Below are 14,429 nucleotides of genomic sequence, written 5' to 3'. Positions count from 1 at the left end.
GATGCCTGCAGAAGAGGTACCCAATCAGTCAGTCCAGCTGTTTTGATATGTGGCACAGAGGCTGTCCTGTCCCTACAAACCAACTCGCTGCGTGCTGCCTTTGAGATAAAACCATCGCCTCCTTTCTACTAAGCCCCTCCTGTCACTCAGGGGCGCCTAAAGAGTATTGGGTTTATGATCTCTGCAATGCAGCATGAAAGACATCCGTCCCGACTGCTCTGCTAACTGTCACGTAGAAAGCTCGTTGACATACACTAACAACTTCCAAGGCTCCATTACTAATTTAGTGCAACAACGTGAAGAACTCTTGCATTTATCTGCAAATAGTGATTTACACTGAAGTCAAAGCTGGATTTAATATTACATGATACAGATGTCATCATTTGCCACTCAGGTTATTTCTGCACATACTATCCCACAGTGTTTTCAAAACTTGCAGGAGACTTTAATTTCATTAATATCTCAGTGAGGATTCTACCTGTGTTAGCTTATGATATCTGCGTATTGGGGAAGCACTGGTTTTCGGAGTGCCGTAGCACAGAGTCAGAGATTTTTTTAAAATATTTTCAAGTGCATGTTACCCTTGAACAAAGTCTTATATGTTATCAAACTGAAAATGATACCAAATTTTACCAGTCATGGAAAATAAGAGGAAATTGCAAAATGTCCAAGAGATATATTGTGTTGATCGTTTTTAGATTGCCTGAGTAGATTGCACTATACTAGTTTCCGTCCCCTCGGCTGGATTGTCACCAAAAGTATCTTGAGAAAAGTCCTAGAACAGGAAAAAGGATGTGGATGAACAAAGAAAGGGCTAAATGTCTGTTAAGGGGGAATTCTGTCCTGATAATGAAGGAAAAGCCTGGACATTTTCCATGGTTTGAAGACTTAGTCTGTACTGTGTCCAGAGCGGTTCTGAAAATCCAGACATTTCTGAGAATCAACTCTGTGAAATCATCATTTGCTGTGCTGATACATTTGCTACAAAGCATTTTAAATGGTGACATAAATGGTGACCACGTCATAAAAGTTGCAGGTTTCTTTCCACCTCAGAAAAATGCATTTTAAGTGTATTTAGTATGTATACACATGTATATGGTACTTATCCATTTGTTGTGCCTATATTATAAAGGTGTCTTTTCTTTTTCAATTGTTTATTACATATACATCTCAACTGTATTTCATTTTTTTTTCTTCATTTTTCATTCATTTTTCTTTTTTTTTTCTCTTTTTTTTCATTGAAAAGTGGTAATATAAATAACATATTTATAATTCAATATGAAAATTATATTTCCTGTGCTCTGTTTTTTTTTTAACCTTTTGTTGTGCTGCTCCTGCCCCTAAATTTCCCAGGATTATTCTATTTAAAAAAAATAATGTCTAGGCATCTGTCCCTTTCTTCCATGTGATTGTTCTTTATCCTCAGTCAGGACCTCCCGAAAAGTACTTTACCTCACTATGTTTTCAGAATAAGTTGTACCCTTTGTTTAGACAGCTGGGATGAAGGTTGATGAGTCAGGTTAAGTACCCTGGTTAACAGCACTAATCCCAACTTTCAGCAGGGAGCCCCATCCGCTGACTAATGTTTTCAGTTTTCCAGTCATTCGTTCCAAGAGCGCACACAGCTGTTAGGGATGATTGGTAAACGAGAACAAAACGACAAACTGAATGTAAGATAAGTGTACTTGTATGAGAATTTCTTTAAAAAAATTGGATTTTACCATCGCTTTGCGGTCGCACTGTATGTTTGAAATGAGAGCTCAAAGGATAAGGTTCTAAGTTTGAGGCAGTGTCGACCCAACAAAGTGAGTTTTAACCTTATATGATATCTTTTGTCAAACTAATTTTTGCATCGCAAGCAAGTTGGTCATGTAGACCACACTCTGTGGTGCTTTGTGTATATTTCTGAACAGAGCTGGCGAGCCAAGCCATAATTATGCTGGAGAAAGGGATATCTTGAAACTATTATTCCTGTTCATTATTTTATGATTGCTCCAACCTGACAATGCATTTTATCCCAAACAGCTCCTCATAAAGGATTACCTCAAGGTCTCAAGTACATAACCGCTGACACTGTGGGCATGTTCTCAGTTATGTCTTCAGATATGCGATCCAGATCATCCCAAGTATGGATGAATTCATGCATGAATCAGGCTGTTATTTATCAGGATATTTAAACATTTATTTTCTTGCAGATTCAGCTGTAATCCAAATTTGCAGACATGGTGATTGCCTGAGGGAGAAAATTGGCTTGGGAAAATTCTGTCTGGACGATTTCTACAACTGAGTCATTTAAATGCTTTACAAATCTTCCCACAGCTGGTTGAATGTCTTTTTTTTTCTGTTTCTTGTCCTTGCTGCAAGATGATGAAGCTGTGAGACACTAACTTTTTCCTTCCAAAATGCGTTTGAAGTTTTTAAATGTCCTCTGTGGCTAAAATTAAACAATAATGAATAGATGTGAAAAGATTCTCTCTAGATATGGTTTGACTTTCCATGCTTTTTTGTTCAGAGTTACATGAATGTAACTTTGCAGAATAAACAACGCAAGCTGTTGCACTTATAATAGGGTAATCTTTTTAAGTTTTTGCAAGGCATTCAGTGTCTGCTAGCTTTTTGTGTGTGTGTGTGTGTGTGTGTGTGTGTGTTTTTTTGTTTTTTTTTTTGTATTGTTTGGCTTTATGGCCACATGTTTCTGGTTGTCCGTGGTGCTTCCCATCAGCTCTGTGGTGTTTGACAGCCACAGCAGACCATGAGTCAGCTTGACCAGCTCTGCTTCTACATGAGCTCTCTCTCCTGAGGCAGATCTCTCCATGATCCTCTTTGTCCTTTTTTGTCCGATAATTACACAGAAAACTTGAGCAACATTGTACTGATTCTATCGTGTTTCTTTCAAAATATTCCCATCTCTTGCGTGACCAAGTGCAAGGAGTTAGGACTTTAGTTTCAACAGGGGGAACTTCCTATGTGGGGTTGCACGTCCCCCCCCATGTCTGTGGGATTCCCCCTGCTTCACGGGTTTTCTACCCACAGTCCCAAAACATGCAGAAGATCTATTAAAGACCCTAAATTGCCCGAATGTGTGAATGAGAGTGAATGGTTGTGTCTCTGATCGACCGGCGATCGATTAAGGGTGAACCGCACCTCTCGCCCAGTGACTGCTGGGCTCCAGTTTTCCTGCAACCCTGAATGCATTATTAGTGGTACTGATAATGAATGAATGTTTTCACAATGTGAAGGTAAAGCCGCACAAGCTTTCACAGAAATCTTCTTGAAAATGAAGTGAGCTGGATTTGTTAAGATTTTATCCTTCAATTTTTATGGCACACTATGCTGTGCATGATTCAAGAAAATGACCTGAAGAAGAGTAGAAGTTTTCTTCAAAGATTCGCTCAAGGACAGTGGACACGCAAATAGTTTATTCCATTTATATAGAACTTAACACGCAAAATCAACTAATGGTTTAAATACTTAAACTCTCAGTTCCATCTGTTTACTGGAAAAGCAAAAGGTCAAATAAGAACTAAGACTTAGGGAGTTAATGGTTTTTGATGATTCATAAATATTTCAGTGCATCATGTTCAGACATTTTTTTTTCTTTATTGCTGTCTGTAAGTGCTATGACAAACAGTGTGAGTCATTTTTCTTTTTCAGAAAGTGTAGTTGTAATTCAAGGTCAAAATTACATAATGCTGTCACATCAAAGGGCTTACAAATTAACATTTAAGCAGCAGAAGTTCGGATATAAATGTGGAGGTTCTCGGTCATCCAGGTCATGGTGAATTTCTGTTGAAATCTTGTCGTGGCAGCTGGACTTGAATATCTTAACTTGAAGATGTTTCACCCGTCATCCGAGAGGCTTCTTCAGTTCTGCAGAACTTGATGTGTTTCATTTGTATACTATTTCTTTGGTTTCAGGGATCCAGTTTACAGTCATTGCAATACTGTGACACTATCCTGAAGGACAGAAATACATCTTCTACCACATTTGACATCAATGGTCATCATAAAACAACTTAACATGCAAAAACAGTCTCATATCATTAAATTCTATGAAAGCGGCGGTCAGAACATTCTCGTGGTCACGACACACATTTGTAACAAGTGGCCCTGTCGCTTTTTTTTTTTTACTAACATTTGATATGTCTCTGTGGTAGGTTGCTGCCAGAGCCGGGGTTTATGACATCCTCAACCAGCTGGCCTTTTCGGAGTTTAAAAACCTGAGGGACACACCACTGGCCAGGCTGCGCTGCCGCTGGCAACAGCAGAGCGTACAGTCACTTCCTTTCCGAGGGGAGTTCATCTGAGAGAATCACTGTGAACCATCAAAACAGTACTGTGCTTTTCCTAATAAGATATTTGTGATTAAAAAAAAATGTGCCATTTTTACCACAATGTATGCATATTGTCACACCACGTATTATTTGGGACCACATTCACAGGCACACTTAATATTTCCTTTTTTTTTTTTTTTAACGCAGAGTCTAAATAGAATGTTAATTTTAAAAATGTGCATTCTTTTTAACTAGAAGTAGGTTAGCGTTTCATTGGACTAAGATTTATATACTTCTTAACAAGCTGGATGAAGAATGATTTCTGTCTTGACTGGTGAGAAACATCACCATACACCGCTTGTGCAGCCAACAGTTTTGGCTGGATGTCACAACTGTTTGCTGTTGGATGACCTGCTCTTATTCTTGAGCGAGGGCCCATTTCTTCCCATGACAGTTGTTATCTGGGTCTGTGTAGTGCTTCAGCTTTCAGGACACTGAGAAATATTCTCTGTGAAAAATACAGTACGAAAGCCGCTGACGTTTTTTTTTTTTTTTTTTAAACTTGCTGTCAACAAGTTATCCAAAAATTGTGATCATTTTGATTTGAGCTTTGATGGCAGTAAATAAGTCCAACAAAAATACAGGTACTAGCAGTACAGTGTGTGAGATATTTTGTTTTGTCTGCAGTTAACGGTGTCTGAATTGGTGTGACACCCTTTCTATGAATTATCGCTTCTTATTGCAGTGTATCTTTTTTTGAAAAGGGGAGTTGGGACATTTTATTTGCAACCTCGAGTGCTGTGTAACTTTACTTTATAATTTTTTAGACCATAGTGTAGTATTTTAGAATTTTGTTTTTATTGTTAATGTCTGTTAATGTCCATTCCAGACAGCCCCCCTTTATAAATTATGAAAATACATTGCAGACTGTACTTTTTTTTCTGTGTAATGTCATTAACGTGATGTAGCGCAGATATCTAAACCTTCATTTTGCAGCTGCTTTGCAACAGAGCAACAGAGGAGGAGTTGAAATATCAGACAGGCCTGAGAATTCTGCTCTTTGAGCAGATTGTCATGTGTCGCAACTACACATAATGCGCACATCAACAAACTGGAGAGCATTGTCTACAAAAAACTTACAATTGAGTGTGTTGAAATGCAAATTTACAAGATGATTATAATAGGATTAATGTGACAGTGGATTATTGGCCTGGCTGATTTCTGATAGGTATTTATCCAGCAGAAGTACTGCTTTACATGAAGATGTTCATTTAATCACACTTCCCTTTGATTTAGTGCAGTGTATCTCACCTCTCTTTCTCATCCGTGCATGTACAAAAATGGACGGTAGTTCAAGTTTTATTTCATTTCTATTTAAGATAAGACATAAGATAATCATGCTAATTGGATTGACTCATAGAGGCCAGCTTTTTCCTAAAATCCCATTACCGAAGTGCTCGTAAATCAGTGTCATTAGACCAGTATTTTGTGCATGTAAACACATTCATTTTTCCTTTTCTTCACATGCCTCAGTGGGATTTCTTGTTCCCTTGCCCTTGAGCCAGGAACGCATTTCGAAAAAGGATTTAAGAAATTTCTGTGATCTATAATTGCATGTGAATACATACCTTTGGATAAGTAAAGAAAGAATGATGACCTGGGTTTTTAGTTTTGGTACATGAGGTTACGCAACACAAGACTGTGTGACTTATGTGCCACATGGAAAGAAAGAAAAAAAGAAGTGGATGTCTGAAGTATCATGGGGAAAAAAAACATGAACACTATAATTATGTGCCATGTGTATGAAAATTGTCACCACTAATGCTTCATACAGGATACAGTATTTGTATTTAAAGGAGCTAAAAGTTTGAAACCTGCTGGTACGGTTCTGCCAATGTTTTGTTAACCGTTTGAGAATGTGGCTGCTGTGGACTCAGCTGTCGGGTCCTGAGAATCTGTTTCGCTGGCTTCGATCAACTCAACAGCCTTCTGACCCTTGCCAGTAAACAGTTACAGTTTCTGTGACATCATCAGGCTGTCAGCGAGGATCAAATTATATGTCTGACTGTAAGAGAAAAAAAAAAAAAAAAGTATGGTTGGAAACACCGGGGCTGCAAATAGTTGGTGTGATTCAAGATTAAAATGAAAGACTTGGATTCAACTGATGAAGGATAAATATCCCCTTTGATAATCGGCGTGCATGTTTGAGACAATGGATTTACTCCTGACTGTAGTAAGCGATAATTAGCCCGTCAGTCTAACAGAGTACGCAATTGGATAATCGACTTTGGTTGAACGCTTGCTAAGTTTTGCTTTGTGTTCCTACATTTCTAGAATAATGTCAAATGTACAGTGATTCTTTTAAAAACATTATATCTATGTTGTTGTTTTTTTTTTTTTTTTTGCTAATCTTTTAGTTTTATAACATGTCTTTAGTGGTAACATTACCCTCCAGTGTAGCCAGCGCTGCCTTAAAATGGAAGAAACAGAGAAAAATACTCATCTCTCTCTGTTCCCTATTTTTTTTCTTTTCTGCTATATACACTTGCAATGTATAAAATACAATCAATCTTATTATAGAAGAGAGTGAAGATTTAAAGCAACAGTTTTATATTTTATAGAGCCCAACTACAGTATGTATGATTTGATAACACAAGAACATATATGTGCAGGTTGTTATAACACCTTAATGTTATTGAAATGCTCTTAATTACATTTTTTTTTAAAAAAAAAGGCTCTTTTCATTAAGGAAATGTATCATCTTGTATTTGCTTAATGTCTCATTTATTTTTACATTAATTTTGAGGGCTAAAATAAATCATTTAAATAGACTTACCAGTGTGTGTCTTCTTTTGTTATCATTTCACCCTCCTCTTTTTTGGGGAGAAAAATGAAACTGATCCATCTGTGTGAGGAATTTGGATCGAAAAGTATGTTGGATATTTTTGCACATGGATTTCTGTGCTGTACATTGTTTCATGAAGTTTCCAATTCGGCAACAGAGCCAAATAATGGTTCCTTCCGTTCTCAGCTTCCTTTCTTTTTCCGCTTTATCTCAGCATCATCTTTTTGCCCCACATGCACACGGCTGAGAACCCGCTCGTATATCCGGACTGCTTCTTTGTCTTGTCGCAATGCCAGCTGAGAGCAAAAACAGGTTATGAGCAAAACAGATGATTTATTGTTTGGCCAGAATCTCAACATATTCCATATTGTGAAGAGCTTTGGTGGATCAAACAGACTAATCCATGTCACCTTTTGATGCAGGTAGGTGAGGTCTTCATTTAGAAATTGGAGACATTATCTTAGGAAAGAAGGGCTGTGTGGGGATTAAAAGTTAATTATTAAAATTATTAAAAGACAGCACATCTGTGATGATTTGGTTTCAATGGTCTACTTTAGAAGCTGCTAACCTGGATCACTTCTTTCCTTGTTGCTGCATGGCAGGCTTGTCTTTGTAAATAAGGAAGTTGTTGGGAATTTATCACACCACAGCCTATCCTGGATTATTGTAAATGGAAACAAAGTGGATGAGATTGAAGCGATTGTTTTATAGCTTGTTGGACGTGTTGCTGTTTGACATATTTATACGCTGCAGTATCCCTTTTAGTTTAGTGGAATTGTCGGTTTTTGGAAAGTATTAAGAGATAAATTCACCTTAACCCGTACTAAAGCAAGCATTCATTTACATATACAGAGTGTCTGTGTTTGAATTTCTTTTATCTCTGCTACCAGTGTAAGATCTGTTAAAACAGAAATAAAAAAAAAGAAAAGAAAAAAAAACAGCAACATCGGATATGGAGATGGGCTATAAAGTTGCAGCATGTGGCCGTCTTGACTCCAGGTCAAGATAAGTCCTGGACATGAAGACTGTGTCAGGGTGATATAGCCGCCTCTTGCCTTTGAAATCCCTTCCAGACTCCTTGAGATACCCCGCAATGTGAAATTCAAGCTAGCCCTTCAGAAGGATCCCAAGATTACGCAGGACAAAGAGTGGTATTGAGAGGTGAGCAGCAAGAAGGGATGTAATGAACTTCATATGAAACAGTTCCCTTTGCAAATGATAGCTGCTCAGGAGAGGATGTCGGCACAACTTTGATTGGTCTTGTGTGCATAAAGGCGACATTACACTTCATAACACCCGGGAGGTTCCAGTTGGCCTTAAACCCCCAAACGGATTTGATCAATAATACCAAAACAGTGAAGATCACTGATGAGAAGTCCTCAATTATATTGCCAAATCATCATTAATTTTCCTGGGCATTAATACGCAATCTCCACAAGGTAAGGTATTACACACCCCACTGAGCAATGTAATAAAAAAATCCTATCTGTCCAGATGAAAAATTCTTACTGCATTGTTATCAAGCTCTTTCCCTTATGCCAACATTTGATCGGACTGACTGGAACTTTCTTATTTTATCCTGGGCTACCTTGAAGAGCCCCCCCCCCCCAAAAAAAAAAAAGATGGGGGAAAATAAAGTACGCTACTTTGTGGTCACTATTTCATTGCTACCACTTAAGGTTCCCTTGAGCAAGGTCATCCTGTTGAGCTGACTGGAGGCCAGTAAATCAGACTCTACTTGTATTGCACAGCTTCTAGTTGTAACTCTGTGAACACCATTACGGGTTTATTTTCAGTGTATTGACAATTTTAAAAAAAAATCATATATTTTAAGTTGAATCCTAACTAGAGAATTATGTGTGTGTTGAACTGGACAACCCTTGCCAGAGAAATCATTCTGTATTTTTAAATGAGTGACCAAAATGATCCCTATATATTCTCTAAAAGAAGCATCAAGAAAATGTCTCCTCACCCCAAGGAGACAAAAGCAACTCACTCTTAGATTGTTCTGAGGCCCCATCAAAGATTTTACCAGTTGGTTCAAAACCGTTCATCATCGCTGCCTTGGTCCAAGCTAGTATTGATAGCATAGTGGTTTAACAGCTGTCTGATCTCACTTGACTATAATATTTAACAGTTAAATCAGGTTGTCCTTCAGTTGCAAATTAATAAGAAAACTCACTGCACAAGCCTGAGTTGAGGATGACATTCGATTTATCTGATTTGCATCCCACGACTCACCATCACCTTTGTTGAGTTACCGGCTGAATAAGACTACGGACACAAATGAGCAGAGTTCAGAGCTCTGCGACGGGAGATTCATGCATATTGTGGACGTAGTCTCCAGATGAGTCGCTGTTGTTCTACTCTGGAGAAGGAAGCGGTGGCAGTTTTGCAGAATACACTGCAGGTAACATAAACCAACCCGCTAAGATTAACTTGGGATATACTGACAGGGCCCTACTTAATTTTACCTGGCTCTCAGCCAGCACGCTAAAATCGTCCCAAATATGTCAAGGTCTGTATTTGCAGCTACTTGACATCGTACCTTAATATTCCTTTGCGAAGTTCTCTAGAGATAGAATACTGTAGTGGCATTTTTGTGGTTTGAAGTGGCTGCTATCAACTGTGATGGCAAAATGGGGTTTTAGAAGATGAGGCAGAAGTAAAATAAACGTAGTTAATGGTTCCTTTTTTTCTTTTTCTCTTTTTAATTTTCTTTCACATTTCACATTTTAAGTTATCCAAGTAATTACTTTTTTCAATGCTTCTAATGTCATTGATTGTAACATACAACATACAAAGCAGTATCTTATGCAGCAGTATATATAGATTCCACAACACGCCACATTCTCGGTCATTATAACGTAAACATCCTTTTGTGGAAAATGTGTGGCATGTATCAAAGCAAGACTTTAAGGATTTTATGTTGTTCTTGTGGCTGGGGAGGCGGTCTTTTTCTATCTGTGTAATGCAAAATGGAAGAGAAGAGAAATGTTAACAACAAACAGAAACATGTATATATATATATATATATGTTGCAACTCTTGTTAAAAACTGTTTTAATGGTAGTTTGTTGTCATCCTGACCTCTTGTGTGAATCAAGGAATTAGGAAACCAACTAAAAACAAAATAAAAGTCCAAATCTTTGACATAAATATAGTGACACAAATGGAAGTACTGCTTCAGCTCTACTTAAACATAATAGACTCCCTCACTTATTACTGTCTAATTACATTTTCTTATGGGAGGTCAAGTGAAGCTCATTGAGTCTGACCAGGGTCATAACTCAGTGCTCATTCTCTACATTTCAGTCCTAAATCCTTCCCTCTACTCAGAGCAGGGGACCATAATAACAACTTCGTCGAGTCACCGCTTTGTAACTTGGCAAACACACACACTCTCTTCCCTCAAGCTCCTGGGCAGAATAGCAGCTGCTTTGCATCTCCTTCCATCTCAGAGATGAAAAGTCACATATTTTCTCAGCGTGCTGGTATGGCTAGACCACATTACAGCACACACCGAGGTATCCGCAGCTCTGCACACTGTACTGTAACTTCTCCCCGCTGCTAGAAATCCATCCAGTCGAAGAAGCTTGATTCTTCCCAGCTCCGCCCTCAATGGCTACTGTTCATACTGCAATGTGTCCATCTGACTGTACAAAGTTAGAAACGTGTCTTCATCAAATGAGTGGGATTAGAACTCCCCCCCGCCGACATATTTTGAGGTGTTTATGGTTTAATAAATGATTTTTTTCTGCAGAGGAAAAACTTTACGACATGAATAGTTGGACCTCTTAAAAAAAAACAAAAAAAAAAAAAAAAACTCAAAGGTTGGATTGGACTTATATTATGACACTGGAATTGTGAAGGACAGAGTGTTCTAATGCAAGCACTGTAGTAGAAAATTGTTCTGGTGTGTGGACTTAACCGCAGAGTATGAGCGGAGCTATTCATTTCAGGAGGGAAAAAACAAGGGTTCTAATTGAATACTATGCTATATTGTGGAATGCCATCCTGGCTTTTGGGACACACATGAAAAAAATCTCCAAACGGTGTGGATGGAAAAAGAGCATAAAAGTTCTTACAAGGGAGTTAATGGTTTCCATCTCTTAATGCTGTGGTTAGTTTCCATCTCTTATTAATCCAAAACTCTACATCACCATCCAGTCCTGTAGATGCTGCCCTGGGGGGATGAGTGCGTAAAACCCACACCTGCTCTACATTGACCATCCTGGGAGCATGGCAGTGATTAGTCAACCAGCGAAAGTATGGGGAGTGCATGCATGTGTGTGTGTGTGTGTGTGTGTGTGTGTGAGTGTGGGAGGGTCGTGGAGACACTCAGAGCAGCAGTCGGCGAACTGTTTGGAGAAATGTAGAGGCAAAGAATGTCCAGTCTAGACACCTTTTTCTCAAAAAGTACCCAAAGTCAAAACTAATTTCACCCAACCCCCTTCTCTTCCTCTGAGAAGGATTCCAGAGCTGTTGGTTCAGTCACTGCGTGGTCATGTCTGACTAAGTCTGGGCTCCAACAGGGTTAGCCAGGGCCAAAAAATCTTGGTTTGCTTGAGCAGTCATCCAAAGTTTTAACAGGCTGTAATTCCACTGATGAAATCTGCTGTACAGTTTTCACACATTCTGAGCGTTTAATGACGGTATTTGAACTGTTCTCTGTCTGCAGAGGGACAGATGCTCACAGTGACCTCTGCAGGATTACCCAGGATTATTAACACCGGAGATACTAACAGCATCAGGTTTTATAAATCAGATTATGCAATCAATGCTTAATTTCATTCGGCAATCATAGAAAAAGTGTAGCTGGATAAAATCACATTTTGGAATTTCAATTGAGCTCACTGTTATTCTACTCATCGTTCATAACAGAAGTACATCTTTCTCAAATTTGTGTCCATTAATGTCCTAAAAGGGACAGCTCTGGTACCTGAGATGAATTTTCAATGTGAAATTCTTTCAGATGTCAACACACATAAACAGTCCTCGCAGAGTGAAGGACAAAGCAAATAACTCTGCCAGGATATTTTACACTACAAAGACTGCGGCCTCTGTGGAAGATTGGCAAACTATGATTGCTGAAATCTCATTAGCCTTGGCTCAATATTACAGCACATTGTTGCTGAGGATTTTTTTTTCCCCCCTTAGTTACCCTAAAGGGAGGATCTGTTCAGCGCTGGTGAAGACAAAGCATTTAAGGATTTTCCAAAGATTGAATGATATATTTTGGGATGATGTGTAAGATCCATATTTTATGGAGAGCCCCACATTTTAGATCAAAAACAGTGCAGATTGAAATAGCTTGTTACATGTTGAAGACTTGAAATAATTTTGTCACTGTGATAACAAACCTGAGAAAGCCAAAGGTCCAATACATTTGCCATCTTTTTGCTTTAGACTTAATGAACTCCCCAGAGTGCTGCCACTGTGCAACCGATGTATTATTTTATCCATTTGTCACTGGACAAGCTGTTACATTACATTGCAGTCATTTGGCAGACGCTTTTATCCAAAGCGACTTACAAGTACCAGTAGTCGGAAGTCGGAATCGACCACTCAACCAAAATGGCCATCTCAGAACCATATACATACATACATACATGCATTTCATGAAAAGCTATGAAGAGTACTTTGAAAGTAATTTATGATATGATGTGTAGTTGTATGTGTGAGTGGGTGGCATGGTGGCGAAGTGGTTAGTGCTCCGAGAAGAACTGGAAAAAAGGTATTGGTATGGTTCGATTCCAGCAGGAGGAGATTGCATGGTTTTGCGTGGGTTTCCTCTGGCCTCTCAAGTTTCCTCCCACAGTCCAAAAACATGCAGGAAGTTCATTTGATATGTGTGAAGAAGAGAGTAAATGGCGCCTCTAAATGACATGTGAATGAGAGGGTGAACAAGTGAAAGTCTCTATAATGTATGAATGTCAGACTGAAGTATTTTCTGTCTACATGACATGTGAATGAGAGTGAATGTTTTTTAATGTCTCTATGGTGTTTGGAAAAGAGTAAATGCTTGTATGCCTTTATGATGACATGTCCCCAAATGACATGTGAATGAGACATTAAATATATAATGTGCGAATGAGAGAGTGAAATGCTGTATTTCTCTGTATGAATGAGAGTGAATGGTTTTGTCTATTTGATTGTGAATGACAAAGTGAATGTCTGCATGACGCTTAAAATGTTTGGCACGACAGACTGAAGGGGTTATCAAGTGCAAAGGCTGTGTATTTTAACCTCATCCAGAGATTGATCCATCTGCCGTTTTCAGATAAACTTTTATTCAATGCAAAATTCTATTTAGTGTTAAGAGGGAACTGTGCTCTTACGTCTTATATATACTTTATGTATACTGTATATATTAATATTGATACATATATATTTTTCGGGGCGGCATGGTGGTCAGCGCTTCTGCCTCACAGCATGAAGAACTGTGGTTCGATTCTGACAGGGGACCTTTCTGTATGCAGTTTACATGTTCTCCCCGTGTCTGCCTGGGTTTTCTCCGGTTTCCTCCCACAATCCAAAAATACGCAGCAGGTTAATTAGGAAAAATTGCCCAGATGTGTGAATGGTTGTCTGTCTTTCTATGTGGCCCTGTGATTGACTGGCGACCCGTCCGGGGCGTAACCCGCCTCTCGCCTGATGGCAGCCTGGATAGGCTCCAGCAACCCTAACTAGGATAAGCGGTAGATAAGAGATGGACGGACATATATTTTACATATATATATGTATATATACGTGTATACAGTATATATAAGGAGAGAGAGACAAACAGATTCCAGTGAAAGGCAGCTATTTTTGACCAGCTTGTCTGGGATGATGCACTTGTCTGCATATGATGCAGTAACGATATTTATAAAGTGCAACCCACTTATTTCATGCGTATCAAGGCCAAAGTGTGTTATGTCATCAATACAGCGGAAGTGAAACCTGAATAAGGTCCGTTTTTTAAAACTTTGACTCTGTGATGTGTCTCAGTTTGACATATTCTCATGAATAATGATAATGAAAACCTCATTTGTATATACACACCTTCTCCGTTAATATTTTTTAGATGTCTAAATTGGTTGTGCACTCTTCTCGCTGACCCTTGCATGCACGGGGGAATGAAGAGATACAGTTATATTTTTCAGAAGGTATGTGCAGGATGTGATGATATAGAATTTGTGTTTGGGTGTTGGAAAAAAAAAAAAAAAAGACTCGCTTGTCTGTTGAGTGGAGAGAAGGCGCTCCCACTGTTGGTTGATGGAAGCTTCAAGTTGGGCGCTTGTGAGTCCTGCAGCAGATCCACCGGAG

At 38.8% G+C, this 14,429-nt stretch overlaps 1 protein-coding gene across 6 annotated transcripts in view; it reads left to right on the top strand.

Moving 5' to 3' along the window:
- Positions 1-7,105, top strand: part of pald1a (phosphatase domain containing paladin 1a) — a 77,394-nt gene extending 70,289 nt beyond the window's left edge. For all 6 annotated transcript variants that reach the window (XM_086139424.1, XM_086139423.1, XM_086139425.1 and 3 more), the window contains one exon: positions 4,158-7,105. In XM_086139424.1, coding sequence (XP_085995550.1) covers positions 4,158-4,307 — 150 coding nt within the window. In that variant the 3' untranslated portion in view covers positions 4,308-7,105. The remainder of the gene's footprint in view (positions 1-4,157) is intronic.
- Positions 7,106-14,429: the final 7,324 nt, after the last annotated feature.

The sequence above is a fragment of the Fistularia commersonii genome, chromosome 32, assembly GCF_037954325.1.
Source record: "Fistularia commersonii isolate RoL2024-O1a breed Wild chromosome 32, RoL_Fcom_v1.0, whole genome shotgun sequence".
NCBI lineage: Eukaryota > Metazoa > Chordata > Actinopteri > Syngnathiformes > Fistulariidae > Fistularia > Fistularia commersonii.
This window is presented reverse-complemented; position numbering and strand designations above follow the sequence as displayed.